The sequence below is a fragment of the Ammospiza nelsoni genome, chromosome 6, assembly GCF_027579445.1.
Source record: "Ammospiza nelsoni isolate bAmmNel1 chromosome 6, bAmmNel1.pri, whole genome shotgun sequence".
NCBI lineage: Eukaryota > Metazoa > Chordata > Aves > Passeriformes > Passerellidae > Ammospiza > Ammospiza nelsoni.
Window position 1 is genome coordinate 31,359,936 of NC_080638.1, and position 23,117 is coordinate 31,383,052.

The 23,117-nt window shown below is 43.4% G+C and overlaps 1 protein-coding gene across 5 annotated transcripts in view; it reads left to right on the forward strand.

The window, feature by feature from the left end:
• Positions 1-23,117, forward strand: part of ACTN1 (actinin alpha 1) — an 86,016-nt gene that overhangs the window by 44,908 nt on the left and 17,991 nt on the right. For 3 of the 5 annotated variants that reach the window (XM_059473539.1, XM_059473535.1, XM_059473537.1), the window contains exons 3-8: positions 544-663; positions 7,587-7,673; positions 8,204-8,291; positions 9,195-9,273; positions 15,113-15,194; positions 16,819-16,904. In XM_059473539.1, coding sequence (XP_059329522.1) covers positions 544-663; positions 7,587-7,673; positions 8,204-8,291; positions 9,195-9,273; positions 15,113-15,194; positions 16,819-16,904 — 542 coding nt within the window. Of the gene's footprint in view, positions 1-543; positions 664-7,586; positions 7,674-8,203; positions 8,292-9,194; positions 9,274-15,112; positions 15,195-16,818; positions 16,905-18,228; positions 18,315-23,117 lie in introns of all 5 variants that reach the window. The other 2 variants (XM_059473536.1, XM_059473538.1) reach the window with 1 other exon arrangement.

A 23,117-nucleotide genomic window follows, 5' to 3' on the forward strand; every position in this document is an offset into this window, starting at 1 on the left:
GTCCTTACAGTTTTAAAGCCACTTTGCCAAAGAAGTAATTTTATTTCCTGCTACAGGCAGTTTTGGCCATTCAGTGGAGAGACTAGAGAGGTAGGAGGTCTGAATCTTGGCTGGGGGAAATAAAAGGCAAGGTACAAGATCTCTCCCTCATAGCTGACTGTAGGTAGTTCCAAGGAGAGATTTGCCTGTCTTTGTAGGGGGAGAGTTTGTGCTCTTTCCAGGCCTCGTTATCTGTGGCTAGAGGAGGTTAGTTCCATTGCCAAGCCCAGTGGAGATTTAACAGATTTTTTCCTTTCTGATGCAAATGTCCTCTGAAAAGGACAGGTTCTGTGTTACTTACCTGGGATGCATCAAAAATATACTTTTCTGTCTGATTTTTTCTGGGGGTGCTTAAAATGGTGAGTGTGGCTGTCCTGAAGGGATGCAGGGAAGTCTCTCTGCCAGGCTGAGCACTGGGAGTCACACCACAGGAAACATGCACCAGGGAAGAGCAGGTTCAGAACTGTTTTCTAATACTATTTTTTTTGCCTCTTTTCTTACTAGGAGAACGTCTGGCGAAGCCTGAAAGAGGCAAAATGCGAGTGCACAAAATATCCAATGTGAACAAGGCCTTGGATTTCATTGCCAGCAAAGGAGTCAAGCTAGTATCCATTGGAGCAGAAGGTAAAGGAACCATCTGATTTTTCTGAGCCCAAGCTGTGCTTAGCCCTTGCCTTTCTTTCATAGCAGCATATCATTTCCCTTTGCACCTCCCTAGCCCTACTGTGTTCTTGCAGAATAAACAATTGAGTTAAAAATGGGATATACTCTGGATTTAAATCTGGTCTTCACACCAGGTTGCCAAACCTGATTTCCATTTGGGATTATTGGTCAGGTCATCCTGCTTTTCTCCTGGCTCTCATGAGTTAAGGAAAACTTTGAGCAATGGCAGAAACAAATTAATTGAGATATTTCTTTCTCCAATTAAGAAAACTCTGAATTGAAGCATAGCAACTATTTGTATTTAGCTTGTTTCAGAGCTGCTGGAGAAGGATCTCTTGCTGGAGGACATTGCATGGGTCAAAGCCAAGTGCAGTCCCCAAGATAGGACAAGGACCCCTGAGGTTCCAGTTTTCATGGCTTCCAGGCTTCTTGTTGTGCACCCTATGTAGCTGGATGCTCTGGCTGGAAGCCTTTATGACTGTGTAGAGACCAGTGTGGGCAGCATCTGGGATGCCCTCAAGAACTTGCAGACCATGCAGAAGCCAGGCAGCTGTGTAGGATTTTTTCTTTTTAGCAGAGGTGGTGGATGTTTCACAGATATGTCACCCAAGTTCCAGAAGGGCTTACAGGTTTTCATGACACTTTTCTCTGTTCTGGATCTGTTTGTAAGTTCTTCCTATGGATTCAGGTTGTCATTGTTGCTGTGGAGATACTCTGCTTCTGAGATATTTCTAGGTTTGTCTTTACAGTGACCATGGAAAATGAGGGAGGTTTGTTATCTCCACCTTGCAGATGGAAGTACTTGGTTTCTCTAGGGAAACTCATGACACAGCCAGGAAGTGAGCCCATGATACAGTTCTGGATGTGTATTCCTTCTTTGGGAGAGTCCTGGGGCTGCAGGGCTGAGCTCTGCCTGTTCTTAGCTCATGAGGTCAGTGCAGTTTTGGCATGCTGTCCCCAGTTCTGAATTTTCAAACATTCTCTTGGGGCATCTCCAAGACCTGCACCCATCCTATGGTTCATTTGTTCCATGTCAGATCAGGCAGATTACCTCAGCCACTGCAGGTGCTTATGTTTGCCTTACCAAAACCTTTACCTCAGCACACTGCTTTAACTTATGGAGACTTTGGAATAACTTGGAACTAATGTCAGGGACATTGCAGATGCCTCTTCACTGTCTTTGGTACTGAACAGCAAAAAGGGGTCAATGGCTGAATTATACTGATTTTTGCATGCAAAACTTTCCTTCAAATTTCTCAGCTTTTTCAGCAGTAGAAACCTGAGGCTGTTGTTGGCTGTGAGTATGGTTTATGGAACACAAATACACATCTGAGGTCATTTTGTGCCTTTACAAAAGGACTGATGCATGCAGTGTCTGATACAATAGTCCATATCTGTATTGGACCCTTTTGAGACTAGAAAACTGGAAGCTGGATCTGCACCTAGAGGTGGTCTACCTTAAATGGCTCCTTAAAATTTTCCAGAGTATAGGTAACCCTATCTTTCTTTCTTCCTAAATCCCCTCCCCTCTTTTTTTTTCCTGTTCTCCCTGGCACTTGTTTCTTTTCATCTTCTTCTGAGGGATTCATTTTTTTCATCTCCTGAGTCCTGTTCCTGAGTCAGCTGTGACTGCATCTCACAGCACTTAGAAGTCATTTGCAAGTCAAGTGATCTGTGACCAAAGATCACCAGGGCCCACTTATTCAGTATGGACTGACAGCAGTTACCCTGTTCAGAAACAGGCTGTGAAGTGCCATTTTGTGACAGAAGTATGATCCACATCAATCTGAATAGTGATCTTGAACTCCCCTGCCAAATGTTCCTGGCTTTCCTTTGTCCTGGTGCCTATGCAGCTATATGGACAATACATGTGGCTTTCTTTAAACTACCAGAGGTGGCAAGGCACTGCAGTTTAGCCTAAGGTTAGTTCTGATTTTTATACAGAGTGCTTGGGCCTGTGCTGTGATGCCTCTCAGGCCATGTGAGTGTGGTCACAGCATGGATTTGCCCACCCCATTGCCTACCCTTGCACACAGAGCGAGCCCAGGCCACTCTGCTTGTCACCAAGGAGCACAGCCTGCTGCAGGGACTTCTGCCCAGCCTGTCAGGGGCTTGCTGCGCAGTAAACTGCACATCAGCTGTAAAAATGGAATTTACTTTGGACAGCACAGAAGTTTATTCTGTCTATGAAAGGGATTATGAACCTTTCTGAAGCATGAATTTTAGGGACTTGCTTGAGACTTTTAAAAGACATCATGTAGCAGCAAGGTAGAAGGTCTGCCAGCCAATGAGCTGGTAATAATTCTGCACCAAGCAATGAGCTGTAGATACTGTGGTCAGGTTGGACTGATGTAGAAGGTTTTCTAGGGAGCTTTTCTCCCAGAGAAGCAAACCAGCATGCAGCAGCAGCGTGGTGGTACTGGCTGAGGGAGCACACTCCTTACCTCAGGGGCTTGTTCCATCCCTGTGTGTCTGCTGGGCAGCAAGGTCCTCTGTGAAGGGTCTGCAGTCCAGCTGTAGATCTCTGTACATATTGGCCATCAATGTCCTGGTTTTTTGGGGGGTTTGGTTTTGCTTTGTTTTAATCTAAGCATTTTGTTAGCCAGAATCAAAGTATGTGTATAGAATCAAAGTATGTTGTGGCATACAGCAGACCTGTGTAATCTGGATCAAGGAAGACTCTAGCCAAATGGTTTACATCTGCTTTTAAATCTCACTGTCATCTGACACCTCAGGACCCTTCTTTTGCTGTAATCGATTCCATATTCATGTCAAATGCTCCTGGGCTTTAACAAGCTGAATAGGTCAAGTATGTCACCCTAGGACTGGTTTATTTTTACTAAAATCTACATAGAAAGTTGCTGTTTTCTTAAACAGATCTTGCTTACTTGAACATACAAATAATTTTGGGTGAACTGACCCCTATTCTCACCTGCACAAGTAAAAGGAGAAGTAAAGCTGAGGGATTTCAGTGATTGCAAAAGTCCCAACTGAGTAAAACACCTACAGAAGCACCAGGCAGTGCAAGGATACATTTATTTCACTGTTAAAAAAAAGGGGAAGATAGGGTCTCCCTATGTCAGTGCGTGAAGCATAGCATTTATTTGTCCTGTCCACTCTGTTAGAGACTTGAGAGCTACACCCTCACTAACAATGCCAGCTGTCTGTCCTAAATCTGACAGGACCATCAGGAGCAACATGCTTTCTGAAGACAGGGACATGGATAGTTGTCTGCTGTATTTGGCTTTTGTTTGACAAACAAAATGCAGAGCAGCCCTTTTTGTTGTCACCATTGTTGTTCTAGGTCTCCAGTTCCCAGATCATAATGCTACCCTGCCAGTTGTTCATGCCCTGCAACCTCTCTCCATGGGGTAACCCAAGGCTCTGCTCTCATGGGCAGCTCAGAAGTATCTAGGAGGGGATAACAGTTTCTGTGTTGCTGATTCTGCTTCTAACTATCTGTAGCAGGAAAGGAAGCTTAATAATTTTTGCATTTTTCAAAATGAGTTCATGCATTTAAAAGAGGTGGTGGCATTTCAAAAGGCACGTCTCTGTGGCCAACAGTCCTGTAGTTCTTGCCTGCTTAGTACTCGGTGCAGTGATAGGAACTGGGTGAAAGCATATTCACTGTTGCAAAAAATTTCCCTCTAGTGGATGCAGATGCTTCACCAGCTTTAGCCAGCAATTGATCAACCCTCAAGTTGAATGTAAATCACATTGATAACATGTGCTTGTGCTGCTGTTCATGCAACAGCTGCTGGTGCTGAAGTGCACACAGTGCTTGCAGAGGCCCTGCCTAGAAAGAGCACTTGGAAAGCAGAGTCAGGCTTTTAGAAAATACTGTCTGATTACAAGCCTTTTAATACGTGAACTGCTCTCACATTACTGAGTCTTCCTTATATAGTGTTATATTCAACTTTTTAACAATCCTTGTGGAGTTTCTTTTTCTTCATCACCAGGAAGCAGAAAGCTCCATGCAAACCTGTTTTGCAGCCATGTTTTTCGCTTTTGTTTCTTGGCCTATCCTACTATACTAGAAAGAGACTGGCAGCAGATGCAGGGTGGTGAATTCTGAAGGAAAAGGAGGTTGGCAGGAGGGAGTGCTGGGATGGAAGACCAAGTGAGTGAGGGCTAAAGAGCATAGAGTCTTGTGATCAGTCGGGTTGACTTTGTAACCAGGTTTCCAGGAGAGGATTTTTAGCACTAGAAATGAAAAATGCTTGCCTGCTTCTAATAAATAATAACCATTTTGTCAAGTCTCTTTCAAAGAGCAACAACAAAAAAAAAAAAAAAAAGATAGAGGATTGTGTAGCTTGTTAAATGTGTGTCCTGGGATGTATCACTCGCTAATCTCACTGACACCAGTATCTGCTTGGTACATGGTGGCACTGTGTAAAGTAAAATGACATATAGAGATGAAGTGGTAGAAACATTCTGGATTTCCTCCACAGCAGCTTTGTTTGGGTGCACTGTGCTAAAGAATAATCAGATATGGGAACAGGGAGCACATCTTTCTTTTTAAATGGGTTGTGCTGTGAAGAGCACTGGGAAAGAAGGGATGCTTCCACCTTAATTCCACCAGCTGACTTTAGAATTTTAGAATGTGACCAGAACGTAGTGCTGAGTTCTTACACTATGTTAGCAACTTTACACTGTCGATAAGTGTCTGGACCTTTATTTCCAATTTAAATCCTTGGAGCAGTAATACCTGTTTCAGCTCACTGATTGATTTATTACTATTCGTGAAGCATTTTCAGCATTAAAGTATTGTCATCAGATTTTAATCAAACCCATTAAAGAGCTCCATTTAGTTTCAGGTCTTAAATACATCCTAGAAGAGTCCTGCCAACTGTTGGGGGTTTTACAAGCACTGGGTTTTTTGATTTTTGAAGATCCCAGTGATTATCAATCACATTAACAAAACAAACAAGCTGAAAATACAGATACTTTCTTGTATATTTTAGCTGCAGTATCTCAGGTATTTGTAAAAATAGTGAGGATTCTCCTTCTTGATTGCAGTGCTTTACTGGAGTGATGAAGAATACAAAAAGTACAGAACTGAATACACTTGCCATCGTCTGACATTTTCTTGCATCAGCCTAGCAGACAACCCCCCTGACCTCAAAATGTCTGTAAAAAATTAATTTGTGTGAAAACCGTCAACAGGCAAACACAGTTTTTTCATGCCAGCAAAATAACTGTATGTTTTTTGTACTGAACTGAAAAGTTATTGGCTGTTTAATTTTGGACAAACTGATGACCCAATAAAAGATCTTAGTGTACTCTGAAGTTTAGAAAGGAGGAGAGACAGAGTTTTACTGCAGTAGAACGAGGTAGCATGTCTTGCTTTCTGTCTTCTGCTTCTGTAAATCACTAATTCAGATGTATGTCAAAGGACAGTAGAGCTTATAATTCTGATTTACACTGGAAGTTGCATGACATGTATCTCTAAATCACAAGTTTTCAGGAATTTGGACACAATTTCTGAAAATCTGTTTTTGGGGTGTGTACTGCTGGCATGTTGGTTTTGAATACAATGAGGTTCACATTTTGAATTTTTTTCATAAGAAGAAAAGCAATTTTTTAACAGCTTAAAAGGAAAGATTAAAATAGAGTTACTTTTGTGGCATTATCCAGACAGGCGTCAATTGCCTATACCACAAGTTGTACTTGCCCCAGAGCCCAGTTCCTGTTGGGCAGCTTTATGAAAGAAGTGGCATGGAGGAGTCTACAGTAGTACAAAAATGGTTTTTGACAATCTTATTGGGACTTGAATTATTCTACCTCCAAACATTTTCTTACTGAAAATACTCTTGTAACTTGTCATTTATTTGTGAAAGATCCTGCCATACAGGGACCTGTCAGAGAATGAGTAGGAGAAAACAGCTCAGCTGGTTTCACTATCCAAAAATGTGAAGGCTGTAAATTCTGTAACTGTGTGTGGGTATATATATATATATCTGTGGAATTTTTGTAGATGTTGAGCATCAGTACTTGAGACCCATCTGCTCACTGTTTGGCTCTAGTCCATACATGATGGAAGCTTCTTTCTGGGCCAGCATTGCCCCAAGCACTTGTTGTTCTCAGGACCTTGATCCTTCATCCTAAACAGATCATAGCTCACACAGTTGCCTTGTAAAGCCTCCAAGTTGTTGACCCTTGCTGATTTATGCTGTGGAATCTAATGAGCAGTAAAGCGCAATCTGCTCACAGTCATGGTTTATGTTATGTTCTGTGCTGACTGGTCAGCATGAGTCTTTGGTTCTTCTTCCACCAGGATGTGTGGACATTTAAAAATTGTCCTTTGGCAATTACATGACTGAAAGAAGTCCTGTACAGGAAGTCTGATGTATTTAGGCTTGTTTGAAATGAAAATGTTTATGGTGTATGGTTTTCTTGGTCGTATCTTGTTCACAGGACAAAACCAGCTGTCAGAGCTCATCTGCTCTGGGAAGTGTCACTGGTTCTTCTGGTATGTTTATGCTGGGGCAGTTCTGTAGGTGACTTGGAGTAGATACGGGATAAGAGAAGTAAGGCTTTTCCCAGTTTGGCTTCTCTGACTTCTAAGTAGTACTAATTATACCTGGAGGAAGGTGCTTTTAGGCCTGTGTGGGGAATTACACTGATCTAAATCAGTGCTTATTCCCAATCTTTAGGATCTTCTGTGTCTGTTTTGCTCTCAGTATTGTCCTGCAAAATCTGATTATGGGTTACTGTACCTATCAGCAGAACATCTGGGAAGGCAGGGAAAAACAGTTTTTAGCAGGAATTCCGTTCCTTCCATATGCAAAAGGGAATGTTCCCCAGTGCTCCTTTTTTACAAGGATTTGCAGTTGCAACTTTGTCTATTTCTTCTCTTTCTACCTTTTTTTTTTTCCCCACAGAAATTGTGGATGGCAATGTTAAAATGACCCTTGGAATGATTTGGACCATCATCCTTCGTTTTGCCATTCAGGATATCTCAGTTGAAGGTAAATTTTAGTTCTTTCCTGACACTGTTCAGTAGTGGAAAACTGGAGTAACTAAATGGCATTGCCACCTAAATGGCCCAAAATGCCCTCTTAAGTAAGTCACTGAAGGATCCTTGGCAGCTACCCTTCCCAAGCTGCCCTGACATCTCATGAACATTTATGGCCAAGCTCAAGCACACTGAGATGAGTTTTTCAGATGCTTCTCCTACAAGAGATTTCAAGGGTAGCTCAAAAGGATTGACTGAGCCTGAAAATAAACTTATCACTTAAGAGTCCTACAAGACTCTCCAGTTCCAAAAAGCTATCTCCTTATTACTGAACTTCATTAAGAAGATAATAGTAACAAAACTATCCTAGTAAACTTTACCAAACAAGAAATTCTCTGACAAGTGAAATTTAATAAAGCACAATTTAGTGCAGTCTTTACCAAAAAGGATTTGGTGATGGCTTTCTAGCATATGCTCCAGAGACTTCTGTTTTCTAAGAAAATTAGTTAATTGATGTGTTTTCTTTTTTCTTTCTTTCCCTAGAAACATCTGCTAAAGAAGGACTTTTGTTATGGTGTCAGAGGAAGACAGCCCCCTACAAAAATGTAAACATCCAGAACTTCCATATCAGGTGAGTTACAGGCAAGAACTTAGTTTTACAATCTGTGTTATTTTCCTATGTCTGTCAGTATGTTCAACAATATTCCTGGCAGACTTCCCATGGCAATGCACGTGCACATTACACAAATAACAGTGTGGTCCAGAGAGATGCCTAGGAAGCTGGAGGCAGAGGTTCTAAGAGGATCCAAGTACCTCATTCAGGTTACAGTTGCTCCTTTCATAAAGTTCTTCAGGGCATTAAGTCCTCCAAGAGCAGCATTTGTGGCATGGGCTAAGTAAGAGAGCTTTTGCTCTGTGAAAACTCAGAATGCTTTAGCAGCCATGACAAAAGGACTGCCTCCTAACTTTTGTAGTATGGCAGAGCTGGGAAGGAAGAAGAGGTTCTCTTGCTCTGCTTTTCGTATTTCCAAGCTAGCAGATGTTCCAGTGAAGATGCTACATAATAGTGTTTTCTCCAGCACATCTTGGAGCCTTGTATGAGCCATACAAAGTAAAGCACTTCTAAGCTTAACTGCCATCAGTGCAGCTGGCTGGGGACATCTGCCTTTTCCCTAAGGAATGTCCTTGTTCCTCCTTTATGGCTTGGGTCTACACCTTTTTTCAATCTCAAGCTCGTGTGCTGCATGGGACATGCACAGAGGGTTCAGCACAGAGAACTGCAAAAAATGAGGTCCCAACTCAATGGGCAAGTTGTAATCACAATGGATTTTTATAGGGGTTGAAAGGAATCTTCATTGCAGTCTCATGCACGTACAAGATATCTCTCATTCCTAGCACTTAACAGAAGCACTCTTAGTTGGAAACTAAACCAGAATTAGTTGTCTCACTGCCTTGGTGCCTTCCCTCATGCTCACTACTGTGTGTCTCCATGGCTGAGCAATGTTCATTGTTCTCTCTTGTGTTTCTCTCATAGTTGGAAGGATGGCCTTGGTTTCTGTGCTTTAATTCATAGACACCGTCCAGAGCTCATCGACTACGGCAAGCTACGAAAGGTACAAATCCATTTGTCTATCAGAGCAGATGCTTGGCACCTTAGAAGTAAAGAAGGAAAAGAATTAGCTTGATACACATAATTGGAGAACTTCAGCACAAGCTGGCAGTTGCAGGACTGGGGGGGAAGGAAGGAGGGGTGAATCAGTACATTCAGGCTTCTTGGTGAAGCGTGAACTTAATGAGCTTCCTCCTTGATTCCCTGCTTTCAGACTGCCTGGTATGAGGCACACATGCCCCAGTCCCAGCTGATGAGCAAAAGCTGGCAAACTCTGTAACACCAAATGTGAGAATAGTTCTGTGCTAATGTCACAGACTAGTGAGTCAAATCTGGCTTAACATTTCTGTGGAGAGCTGGATAGAAACCAGTTTTCTGGTGTTCAAAATGCTCTTTGAGGGGTTTGTGTGCCCTCACTGGACGCTTGTCACATGCTTCCCGCTTAGCACTGAGTCGTCTGCAGTGCTTCTGGGCTTCTCCTAGCATGTAGGTATCAGGTGCCAAAAAAGCATTTGTCAGAAAACTCAATTTTACTTAAATACTTTTTCTGGTAGCATGATACCAAGCTGCTCCAAATTTTACTCCCTGTGTGGTTTGGAGACAAGATTGCTGAATGGATGATTGCAATAACCACTTAGTGGTTTATGCTGCTCCCAGTGTCTTGACCCAGCAGTGCAATAGAAGATCAAACTGGGTTCTTGTCCTACTGGCATTCCTGCAGTCTGCTGAGATCCACTTTCATTGTATCTGTGCTCATGTCACCTAGAGCATAATGAAATGTCACCAAGAGCATAATTTGTGTACCATTGCTGGGGCTAACACAAAAAGCTTGTCCATCAGGTCTCCTGCTGGACTGTGTGTTTTTAAGTGCATGTGTGCTTGGTGTTAGCTAGGGAAATAAACATTGAAGCCCATGACCAGCAGACCTGGGCTCCTGGATCACCATGCAAATGAGCAAAATGTAAATGACCTAATCAAATTAGCATCCCAGAGGCCATAAATTGTACAATGCCTGATCTGCTTTTCAATAACCTTTTAGATCTTTACTGTCTTCCAGAGCAATCAGTTTTTCTGATCAGTTTTAGTGTCTGGAGTCAGCACAGGGGGAAGACTGTACCTGTTTACACAAACAGCAGCAAGAAGAAAAGGAATTATTAGAGTAACATTTCCGTGCCTAATGTTGGGAAAATAATGCAGCTAAGCAATGTGTGCCTGACAAACCCAGGCAGGTAAATGCTGCAGAGCACTCTGTTACCAACAAAGCCCTAAGCCAAAGCCAAGCAAAAACAGAGTGAAGGAAAGTGAGTTATTTGTTGATATTGACTGCAGGCTTTTTAGGGTGAAAAATAGTGTGATTGTTCTAGCCAAATTCCATGTACATGGGAGGGGATTTTTACTTTTGGAGTAAGGTTAAATGGAACCAACATCTTTTGATCTCTGATTGCTTTTGATCCCATCCTTCATCTGGTTCCCTCCGACCTTCTGAAGTCTTCTCACGCTCTCTGTATCATTTTTATTGTTGTTCTGCCTCAGTTACTCTAAAGAGGTGAGATTAAATGTATGTTGGAGAACTCTACAACAGCTGAAATCTTGAGCAAATAGCTGGGAGGAACTTAAGAGCCTAGTCCTTAGCTATGGCAGTTGATGTGTGCTGAAGGGAAGGTAACCTTTTTTATGCTAGATATTTGAAACCAATTGAGGTATATATAAACACAGAGGAGGCTGCTGAGAGACAGCCATTGCAGTGGATAGTAGGTTAGAGATCCACCTCAAGTTCTCTTCCAGCTCTAGGGAGCAATTAGTGGCATCTCAGTTGTGTGTGCCTTTGGCAATGCTGTGTGTGTTTCTGTGTATACACATACACAGAAATCTATGAGATAAAGAGGTGAAATCATTCCAAGCTGCCCAGAGTTCTGCACTGTACTTCTTGTTTGGGCAGCATTCTTCTGCAACTTGTGTTTTCTGCTCTGTCACTGGGGCTGTGTCTAGGCTACAGGCCTGCATTGGCAGTGTGTACTTGCAAAAGGTAGCCAGCCAGTGTATAGCCACATGTTTTCCCAAAATTTTGCAACTTCTTCTGTCAGCACTCTTTTGTATTGAGTTTGTTCCTGGCTATTTTTCCTATTCTAGCTATATTAGGAATAAGCACAATTCTTTTCTGCATACAGGCACTGCCTAGCTGAAGTTATTTGTGTAGTCTAGGCCTCAAAACAACAGGGACAAGTCCAGCTTGGTGTTGGTGATAGCCTGACATCCCAGCTAATTGGTTAGATAGTTTCTATTTAGTGCAGATCTGTCTGCTATTATTCAGCTCACTGTGGATAAGGTCTTGGGATTCAGCTGGTGGTCTGCAAGTGAGAGGTATGCAGAGGATGGGGTTTCCCTTCCTCCTTTTACCTTCACTGTAGCTCAGCTGTGAGCTACGTCTAAGATACTTCTGTCAGTGTTGACAGTGATTGACTGCTGGCTCTGACACCCCCTCATATACCACAATATGTATAGGACTGTGGTCTGTGTACTGCTGTGTTATATGCAGATATTTCTAAAAACATGAATTTTGGATTTCTTTCCCAGTGTCTTCAGTTCTGGCAGATATAATAAGTGCTTGCTCTCTCTGAATTTTCCTTCCCCTCCATCTCCTTTCCTGATTGCTAGTTAATAAATAATGTTTTTTATGTTACATTGCAATAATTGCCTTGGCAACCTTGTGTGCTGCAAGGATTGGAAATAGCTGGAGGAAGAGAGGAGTCCCTGCCTGAATTAGGGTTGAAAGATGAAGAGCTTTGATAATCTTTAGTCAGCAAAAGCAGAGAATGAACCAGGTTGGTGTCTGTCTAGGGCAGGTTTGCTGTCTGCCACCACTAAAACAAAATACCTCCTCCATGGTGAAGCTATAGATTTCCTTGTGGCTAGCTCAGCTAGAGTCTGGCAAGTTATTGTTCCTTTTCATGCCTCTGCCACTGCTATGTTCATGTAAATGGAATTGCAACCAAGACACCTCCACAGCCTCATCTGGGTCAGTGCTCTTCTGGGTGTGTGTTTCAGCTGTGGAAGGAATCAGGGGACAGGTGGCTTGTCTTTTGTTTGATCTGCTGTGTTTGGGTCCCTAAAGTGTCCCTGCAGCTGGGGTGCTTCAGTGTGAGGCTTGGAGCTGCCTGGCCAGTCTTTATTACCTTGCCCCTTTTCATGGGCATCAGCTGAAACAGGTGATTTGAAATAATGATTAGCTGGTGTACAGTAGGATGGAACTGAAAGTGGTGGAATTGGGAGGAATTTCATAGGGCTTGGGGCCCTAGTCTTGGAAGAGCCCCAGGGAGCCCTAACTCATGCACGAAGAAGTATCATTGTTGGAATGAGCTGCTCCACTGCTCTTGAGGGGTGAAGGTTTTCCTGCTGGGAGCAGAGTCTTGCTCACGTGTAGCTCTCTGCTCATCTCCAAGCTAGCCTTGGACTTAAGTAGCTTGCTTTCAGTAGTGCTATCTTCAGTTTCATTCCCTAAGAGATATTGTGATCACACATCTTTCTGCATTTGAAGTTGAAATCTGCTGGCTTTATCTAGGTGAGTCTCCAGTTTCTCACACGTTAAAGATTCCAGCCCTTCCTTTGGGACTGCCCAAGCTCAGTAAGTTTTCCTATCAGGAAACCTCTCCCAGCTTTCAGCCAAAAATTTCTTTTTAACCTTTGGCAAGAATGCTCCTGGTGTTGTTACTTGCAAACTGATAGGAAAGCTATCTGCAGGGAGAGATTTGCTCCTCCTTTTCCTCCAGGAGAGGCTGGCAGATCTTCACGCGGCTTGTTCAGATGGATCTGTGCTAAGGAGGGGTTTGTGTTAATACTAAACACTCTGTCAGGGTGTTAATAACCCTGATGGTCACGGTCAGCATGGGGTCAAATTTGCTACACAGTGATGACATTTCTACAGAAATAGAAAAAGGCACATGTACTAGGGGAAGACTGGCAGGGGAGCTGCCACTTTGCATGCTCCTGCACTTGAATGAAAGAAAATCTGTTATTTTTTTTCTCTCTAAATGAAGCTAGGGCCGTGTCTACACTCAGTGAACAAAGGAGGTTATATACCACCTAGTCTCACCTCCTCAGATAAGGCTTTTGCTTATGCTGTGGGTTCACAGAGACACACCAAGCACAAAAGACAAGTAGGTTGGAATTGAAGTGGTTCCTCTAATTCCATGGCATGGGATGGTTCCTTGTAGCTGGAGAATAGTAAAAATCCACTGCTCAGCTCTGAAGAGATGGATGTAGATATATCTGATGTAGTCACCATTCTATAGGAGTGTAAGATTTGACACTATGTCATACTGTGACAGCTGCTGGCTTCATCACAGAATGCCTGTGCAACATTACCTTGCTTAATATTGACTTGTTCCAGTGGATTTAATACAGATAACTGTCTGTTTTAGTGGCCTTTCTGTGTGATTTACTTTGATAGGTGAAACATTGTCTGAGAGAGACATTCACCCAAAGGAATATGTTGCTGATGTTGGATGCCAGCCTAATACGTGCTTGATTCCTAGGTAAATGCTGCAGGAAACTGCTTTTCAGAGCAGCTCAGTTTCCTAGTTCATGGAGGCTGTAATCTGAGGGCTACATAATGACCAGTGCCATAAAGGAAGTTTTATTCATGCCCTTACCCTGTCTGCCCAAGCCTGCCCAGCTTCATCTTTCCTGCTGGGTGTGTTCAAAGGAAGCTGCCTGTTGATTAGAGTTGAGGCACAGCTTAATCTTCCAAGTCAGTGCAATAAGCAAAGGCACATGGTTCAGATAGAAAATAAACAGAACATGGGTGCTGCTCTAGAAAGAAGGTGAAATAATTTTACTACCTTTTTCCTGGTTTTTGATGTGGGTCTCAGTGGGAACAGCACAAATGACAATATGGAGAGTAGCACCCCATCTTTCTTCCCTCCCAAAAGACACCAAACAAGATGGCTGAACACTAGCAGTTTATGCACAACCTTTCATCCAGTAGAAGCCACATGTCTCAACAGCAGAAACTGATAAAGCAAATGTCATTTGTCACCTATGAAGTGGATTGATCCTTCAGAATAGTGAAGTGTCATGGTTATGCAGGAATATAGGAACAAGTTGCCATGAGAATCTTACACAGGTTGTCAAGTGTCTTGTTGCTGATTATTATGTTTGAATGCTGGACACAATTTTCAGAGTCTTTAATTTTCAATTACATTTGTTTTTCATGTTTCTGCAATTTAAAATCTGCAGAAGGTTTATATAGAAAGGAATAGAAATGTACTAGGGAAATTACAAGACATGCAGAGGGAAAAGCCATACTCAAGGCAAAATGGGTACTTTTATATGTATTTATTCTGTAGCGATTTGTTGGAACATTTCTCTTCCTCCCACTCAACTAGTGTTCAACAAACTGTACACTAGCTAAGGACAGCACCCGTTGCAGATGTTGTTACTATTTTAGTATTGCTTAGATGTTCTAACAGATACACAGCTCTGCAGTTCTTTAAAATGGAACTTGCAAACCCAATATAAGCATGAGATGTAAATGTGAGATGTGGTCTCATCATTTACTATCAGTTTGATGTGAAGCTAACATTATTTATAACTAGGTTCAAGACAAAATGCATTGTTCCTTTTTTTTTTTTTGCAAGTGCATAGACTGTATGTTGATTATCATACCAAGAGTCTCCAGGCTCTTCTTTCAAAAGGAAGCCAATTGTTTCATCCTGCTGCATGAGGCTTCACACACAATTTTTGTCTGGCAAGCACAGTTACCTGAACCAAAGCTCTTTCTGAGAGAAATGCTGTGTACCTTGTTAAAAGTTGCTGCTGACACTCTTCCTCTGTGTCTTTCCCAGGATGATCCTCTCACTAATCTAAACACAGCTTTTGACGTGGCTGAGAAATATCTGGATATTCCGAAGATGCTGGATGCAGAAGGTAAAGTACACTCCAACAGCTTTTAACTTGTTTTTTCTCAAGAAATTTTCCACTTCTTCTAGGTGGAGTCCTTTTGTACAAGATTCCAGTAACCTCGGAATGTTCCCTGCTTGACTGTGTAGTAAATGTATAGGGAAAAAGTTAAAATGGAATAATGAGTCACATATTCTGCTTCCCTCTTTCTCCTCTGTCCTTGTCTTTCGAGTCTAGCATGGAGATCTTAGCTTGGGGTTGACACACAAGGCAGAGATGACTAACACCTGTCATCTGCTGACTGAAGTGTTCCCTTTTAATTATCAGGCAAAATACTGAGTTAGTGGATGATGTAGGCCCGTGTCCTTTTGCTCCAGGGTTTTTTTTTCTGTGGTCTTTCTGACATTGCTGGTATTTTTCCTTCTGAGGGCATGATATTATTATCATTATTATAGACTGCTTTTTCTTGACTACTCAGAAGTGTTTGGCATGAAGATTCTTCACTGACTGGGTCTGGAGACCAAGACAGAATTCTGTGTTGTTCAGAGATGCTTTTGGTACTGATTACAACTGCATCCCTGAGGCCACTGGGACAGCCAGGATTACTTTTCAGAGTCTTGTCAGGACCAGCTTGGCAACAGATTTTGAAGACTGTAACTCTGGAGTGCAAACAACAGCCTGAAATAGTTCTCTGGTTGTTGGCTGTTTGCCTAAACCCAGCAGGCTTCAATGGTAGAAGCTGTATTTCAGACTAGAGTTGGACGGGGGAAGCAGTTAAATGTTTTTGTTAAATCAAGGAGTGAGAGGAGCAAAGAGGAAAGGTGGGAATAGGACAGCCAAACCCAGTGAACCTGTATTTTAGTAACTAGGATGTTCATATTCCTAGGAGGTATTTCCCATCCCCAGAGATGAGTTTTGCTTTCCCTGCATTCATTATGCTGAGGTTAAAAAAAAAACTGAGGTTTCCAGTAAATTCAAACGTTTCCTGCCATTCCTTAGGAAATACAGATACCTCCAAAATAAGCGGATCTAGCTTCAGATCTTAGCAAAAGTAGCAGTGATGAAGAGGGCCCCTGGCAGGAGTTCTCATTGCTCCTTACTGATCTCTCTCCTCCCTCATGGAGTCAAGCTAATGTGCATTCCTCCACACCATTAATTCTGATCTCTGGAGGTGTTGAGTTTCCACTGAAACTAATGAAAGGGCCTTTTGAAATTCAAGCCATCATTGTGTTGAAATGGAGGAGGGAATGGAAAAGAAGGGAGAAAGTATCTTTCCAGAAGAAGAGAACTGCACAGAGGAATTGCAATGTAATATGTCTATAAAAGTCATGTCAGCCTGATGCCAGTTTGGGTTGATTCAATCCACCAATCACAGTAATGTTCTCAGGACAGGGAAGTGCTGTGACACAAAACATGCTGATGTATGGCTGCCTTAGCCTGGCCAGACTCTGGAGGAAATTGTATGATGAGGGAGGGGAACCAGAAGGGTGATCCTGGGTTCTGAGACACACACATCTCCTGGGGAAGCGCTGTGGAATCGCTGTGACACGCCCGCGCCGCAGCAGGCCTCCTGAACACTTGTGGTTCTGCTCCTCCTCTGCTTTCCTCCCATCAGTTGATTATGCTCTTAATGTGAGGTTTTTTTTGACAGACATTGTTGGAACTGCCCGTCCTGACGAGAAGGCCATCATGACCTATGTTTCTAGCTTCTACCACGCCTTCTCAGGAGCCCAGAAGGTATCGCAGGATCCCAAGCTCCCTCCACAGAGCACACCTGCTGCCGTTGCTAATGTCCAAACCTTTTTTTCTTTCTCTCTCTCCTCTCTAGCTACGGGCATCTTTATTATTATGTTCGTGGTAGAGTTGGCTGTTGGTTCAAAGTGGTGCCCCAAATACAATACACGGGGCAAGGAAGCCAGGAATCCCATTTCCCTCTAGTCAGCAGTACTTCCAGTGGCACTTAGGTATGCCACACTTTGGCACACATGCAAATTTAAGGGAGTGGGGAGCTCTGCCTTCTCCATTTGCCTTATGAACTGCTGTCCTGGACTTCTTGATCCTGGTAAATCTGAGCTAGGATGCTTGGTCTTACAAAAAGTAAAGACCACCACATAGATGCTCTGCCCAGCAGGAAACTGCAGCCTCCCCCCATGGGAAATTACACAGATACCTGTTCACTTTTTTTTTTGTCTTTTCCAAAGATGGAGAAACAAAGCTGACTGAGGTTTTATGAAGGGTTTAATGAATGGCCAAAGCTTTGCCTTATGTATGCTGCAGGTTCCAGCACCCTTGCTTTAAGGTCTGAACTTGCTGCTTTGTCAAATTGTGCCACAAATTCAGCCCCAGTTCACCTGGGGCTTATAAAGCAGGTCTAACAAGTACATCCACGGTGGTTTTGTAAACAGAGCATTGCTTATCATGACAGAGATGCCTGTTTTTGTTCATTTGTTTCCTTTTTTCCCCCCTCTTTTCTCATCCATGTTGGAAACCAGGCAGTTGAGTCCTCGCTACTTCTGGCTTAGCCATTTTCCTGTTGGTAATGGAGTCACTTAAGGAAAACATTTTGTAGGTGAAACCTTGTACACATCTCTTGCCAAAACCAAGCAGCCTCCTGTACTCGAGTGCCGTAGGAACAGGCAGTGCACGTTGCAGCAGAGCAGCTCCTGTGTAGGAAGTGCACTGCGTGGGAAGGCTCTGATCTCCAGCTCCTTGGCGTATGAAGGGCCTCGAGCGCGGGCGTTCAGATCTCCAAACAACTTGTTTGCATCCTTGGGCCGGGCCCCCAGACTGCAGCTGTGAAGGTGCAGAGCCCAGATTCTCATCTCAGGAGCCCCCTGGATTGGGGGGTAGGGAGGGGTGCCGCTTTGAGCCACAAGCCAACACTGCTAGCCACCTTCTGGTCCGAATTCCCAGCTCTCCGCATGGAAATCTGTTTGGCCTGTCCTGCAATGCATGATGGGAAGTTTTCTCCCCCTCTCTCACGCCACCCATGATTGTTTTGTTTTATCCTATGTGCTGCTTCTTACTTTATCCTTTCAACCTCTTTTCCTTCTCTGCACAGATATTATAGGCACGCTAAGGCCGGATGAGAAGGCCATAATGACCTATGTCTCATGTTACTACCACGCCTTCTCAGGGGCACAGAAGGTGAGACTTTACTGCTAACAACCCCTCCCTTCACCCCGCCCTGCCCACCTGTCCTCTCCAGTGAGGAATGCCAGACCCCCGTCTGCCCCAGGGTGTCTGCAGGGCAGCCAGTGCATCCAGTGATGCATTTGGATATGCCATCTGTAATCTTGCTGGAGAAGTGATGTAAATGTCCTTTTGGACACACTTGAGCTGCTCCTTCCCTCCTGTCTCACAGCACAGCAGAGGAGAAAGCATTAGGTAAAGCTGGCATTGGAAGATGAATGGATGTTTGCTCTGACAGAGGCAGTACCCTTTCAGTAATTAGTGGGCATTGTCCTGACCAGGCAGTGCACCTCCAGAACTACCACAGTCAAATCTGCCCACTCCAGGAAATCACAGCCTGTCCCTCTTGGGCTGCCATCCTGCCTTCCACACTCCACTAGATCAGTGGTCTTTTCCTAGGCTGAATCATCCGTGAGCTGGTTACATAGCACTTTTGTGCTCCAGCCATGAAGTTCATTTTTACCAGGCCTTCAGCTTTCCCAAATTCACTTCCATTCCTTGTTTCTCCCTTGTAATTCTCCTGTTTCCCAAACCACCTATATGTCTTTTTATCTTTCCTCTACCTTGCCCATTTCCATAGCTTCAGGCCTTCCTTCTTCCTCTGATTCGTCTTTACTCCAAAGTCCTTTTGCCTGACATCAGGATGTTTGGAACTAAACAGTTGCAGATCACTTTTGGGCAAGCAATTTCCCAGCAGTCCTTTGAATGAAGGAAAAAGGTCAATTCTTTTCTCCCATGTCATTACCTGCCTGGGCTGTGGCCCTTCCACAAGATTACTGCTAATTTCAAATAGGAGACTTTAGATCAGTAAAATCCAAAATTCAAGACTATGTTCTTCATGTTACAGACAGGCCTTTTCTATTTGAAACACAGTCTTTGTGTTGCCCAGCTTGAGGGCTAATCTGACTCCAGAAAGATTCCATCTCTTTTGTTCAAAGCAGTGCTGATGGTCCCAACATTGATTCAGTTTCCATGCTGATGCTGGCTTTCAGAGGGTAAATGCAAGCAGTAGTTTCCAGGGAGCAGCTCTTTAGTTCAAGCTTTTTGTTCTTCACCCAGTTTCACATAAATTACATGATACTGTCTTGTTTCCAAAGAACTGGGAATGTGTCCCACGGCAGTGCAGTAGACTTGCCCATTTGGCATAATTGGTGTAGTCATGACTTTTCCGCTAGGATCCTGTGGGTTTTTGTTCAAAACACTCAAGACCAGTCTGCAAGCTCCAGCCAGCTGATACTTGCCCAGGAAGACTGTAGTTTCAGAAATCATGCCAGCCTCATGAAAAGGCCTGATTTTTGCCAGGTGCCCCTGAGGGACTGCTCCATGCAGTCTGCTTAACCTGAGGAGCTCCAGATGAGGAAACATCAAACTACAATATGAGAGTTGTAGCCTGCTGCAGAAACAGCCATTCCACTTACCAATCTCTTCCTTTTCTCTCTGCACCTATTCCATGAGTTGGAAACCTGTTCAGCAGGTTCCATGCTCTGATCAGCAATTTATGTGGATGCTCAGTGTGCTGGGATCACTGAAAACAGTCTTCTGCTTGCCTCAGGACCTGAACCACGTAGCTGGGGCAAAAACTACACATGAAGTTTCTTAGTGTTAACATTTCAATCTCACGTAGTCCAACAGGCTTACAGTGAAGATTTAATACATTATTCATTTTTTAGCAGTCCTAATGGGCCAGCAACTCAACTGTGCCCTGGCAGGAGGGGCACAGCTCCTTTTTGGAGCTGCCCTAGTCATAAATTAGCCAGCTGCTAAGTGACATAGATTCAAACCCGCAGGCAAATGCAAAGTGATTGCTGAGTACAAGCCCCTGCCCAGATGTTACTGTGTTGCCACCTCATGCAGGGTTAGATGACTTACTGTGGTATCACTCAATTTTTCATCCAGATTTTTCATTACTGCCACCAGGCCTGAAGGGAGAGTCCCATGAACTGCTTTCTGCTTCTTTCATTCTCTTATCCTGAGCCTTTGAAGGTACAGGGTCCCCAGCCTGACTTGTGTATGCAGATGGCTGCTTTTTCTCTATGCCTTTTTTTAAATATATATATTTGTAGGTATACTTGCTTTGGTTGGTTTGCTTGTTTTCTAACTGCTTCTGACTTTCACACTAAATGCATGCTACTACTGGTTGGCTTAATATTTTGTAAACGTGTGGCAATTTCTAACTAATGTTTTACTGTTTTATTAAGAGATTGTGTTTGGTGTATAGTATTTTGGAGTGGTCCTCTGAGGCCAGAGGACAACAGCAGCAGCCAGGCATCTTCCCCTGAGGCTAGAGGACAGCAACAGGCAGGCATCCCTACATAGTGCACTGTGGGAATGCCTTCCTTCATGGTCCTCCTCAGCAGAAAGACTTGGATCCATGAACTAGAGAGACTGCAAACTCTACACCTATCCTCAGCAGTTCAAGTTATGGTTGAGAAGCACAGAAAAGACAAAAGTCAGATAAATTGCTGCCATTCAGTTTTTCATTTTGATTCCACCAGACAGCATGTGCATCGACACAGCAGCGTGGTATCAAGCAAAATGAGCTTGCCTTCCCCAAGACTCTGAGTGCAAGCAGTACAGTGTGTCAGCACAGTGCTGCACTGAAGCTGATGAGCTCACACAGGTTCTCTGAGAATACAGGTGTGCAGCTTCCAGAGCCCAGGATTCTGCATCTTCTCAGTGCAGCCCTGTGCCTTGTGGGCATCTTGGCTTTTTTGGAGGTAGCATGAACATCCTAAATGCATCGTTGCCTTTAGCAGTGTGGGGAAAAAGCCAAAACAGCTTTTTCCACTGAACTAATGAAGGTGTAGGGGGAGCTGCCTTGGCCTCATGTAAACATCTTGGTGTGCCACTCTTCTTTTACCTGAAAGTGTTTCACTTTAGTTTTGAGGTTGCCATCACTGTGGATCAGCTCATTAGCAGTAGTGTGGAGGGTATTGTGAAGGTTGCCTGAAAGCTCTGGCATACTTTTGTCCTACCGTGCTCAGAGCACAGTGTAACGTGTCGCTTGTGATATTAATGGTGACTGTGGCCACCAAGAGCCTTTCCTGTGGCTGCAGCAGCAGCAGCACACTATTGCCTGGAGCAGTAGCAGTTCCAAGGCAAGTACTGGTAAAGAAAGCCTCTACACTCCTGCCATTAGGATAACACAAATAATGTCGTAACTGCTGACATTCTTGGGGTCTTTTTGTTTGGACAGTTGCTCAACACACATATATACACACACATATTTAAACTTGGGCAGCTGGAGAAAGTCTATCATCAGATACATGTAAATATGCCTCAGTGGAAGGGGATCCTGCCTGCACAGCTGGCTGCTGCTGCAGTGAGCTCATGGGGTATAAAAATAAGAAAGTTAAATGAATACCTCTCCTGGAGTGATTGAGATAAACATTAGGTACTGCCAGTTCCCTGCAGTCACTAGACATATCATGGTAGGGCTCTAGCAATGTCTTTTTGCCATACTATTTGGTCCCATGTCTATAGTTTTCTCTGAATATCAGAAACCACTCCATTAGAGTACAAACTTTAGTTAAAAATAGGTCAAAGTACAAGCTTTCTTAAATGTAACCATTGTTTGCACTTTTTGCAGGTTTCTTTTTAAGTGAAACTGCTCCTTTTTCTGTACAGGTCTCTCTGATGTGTTTTAAATTAGCTGATAATCTGTGTAACTCATAGCTGGTCCACTTTAGTGAAGGGGCAGATGACTGAATAGATGTTTTAACAGCTCCGTTTCATTCTACAAATGAATAAGATTGCTGTGTCCCCTGGGACCTTAGCAATCCATACATCACTGTGTAGCTATGACTTTATTGCTATTCTTGCTGCTTCACATCAGCTGCAAAATTTAGAGTTTTTTTCTCAAATGTCCTTGAAGATTGAATAAACAGATAATAAAAGGTCTTTTAAAAATAGAAAAAGGTTGAAATGTACCAGCTATAAACTCAGCAAAACTTATTTTGGCATCAGTTCTAAATGTAGTTTTGAGGCAGGACACAGCGTTCATAGTTGGTTTGCTGTAGTGTTGGCCTCTCCCTCATTTGCACTCAGCCTCTCTAAGGAGTAGTTCTCCCAATGGGGCCCGTGGGTCCCTGTGACACCTTCCCCAGGCACCAGGGTCACAGCTGCACTGTGCTGAGAGGGGTTTGAGGAATCCCCTGATGCATCACAGGGGCATCTCCTCGGGCTTTGTGGCATGGCACACACCATGGGTAATGATAAACGAAGCTGATGACCCCCAGATACATTCTGTGCAAGGATCAGCCTGCTTGTATGTCCCCCATGCCAGACACTGCTTCTGAGTTCATAGCAGGGATTTTTCTGATCCTTACTTTCCAAATTCGTTTTCTGACACGTTGAGCTCCCTGCAGAGAACCAGGTTTTGGTCTCACAGTGGAGAGAAAGAAGGAAAGAAAAAAACTCCAAACCTAAATAGTAGCAGTAGGATGTTTTTTTATTGTGAGACTTGTTTTGGAAGAGTAAGCAGAAAGATCACCCAGAAAAGTGGGGGGAAAAGAAATCCTCTTCTCAGCTGGATCATAAGACTCTGAATATATGGTAGGTGTACACTTCACCATGGAGGTGGCCCTGTAGTCAGTGCCAGAAATATAGTGAAAACTGGAAGACAGTTCTGCTGGGCAGAATTTAAGATTAAGTGGAGTATCTACCATTTTATCTTCCAAACAAAATTAGGAGTTTTCTCGTAAGTCTAGGGTGTGGCTTAACTCTGTTTGGGTAGTTCTTTCCTGGGGTAAAAGTATG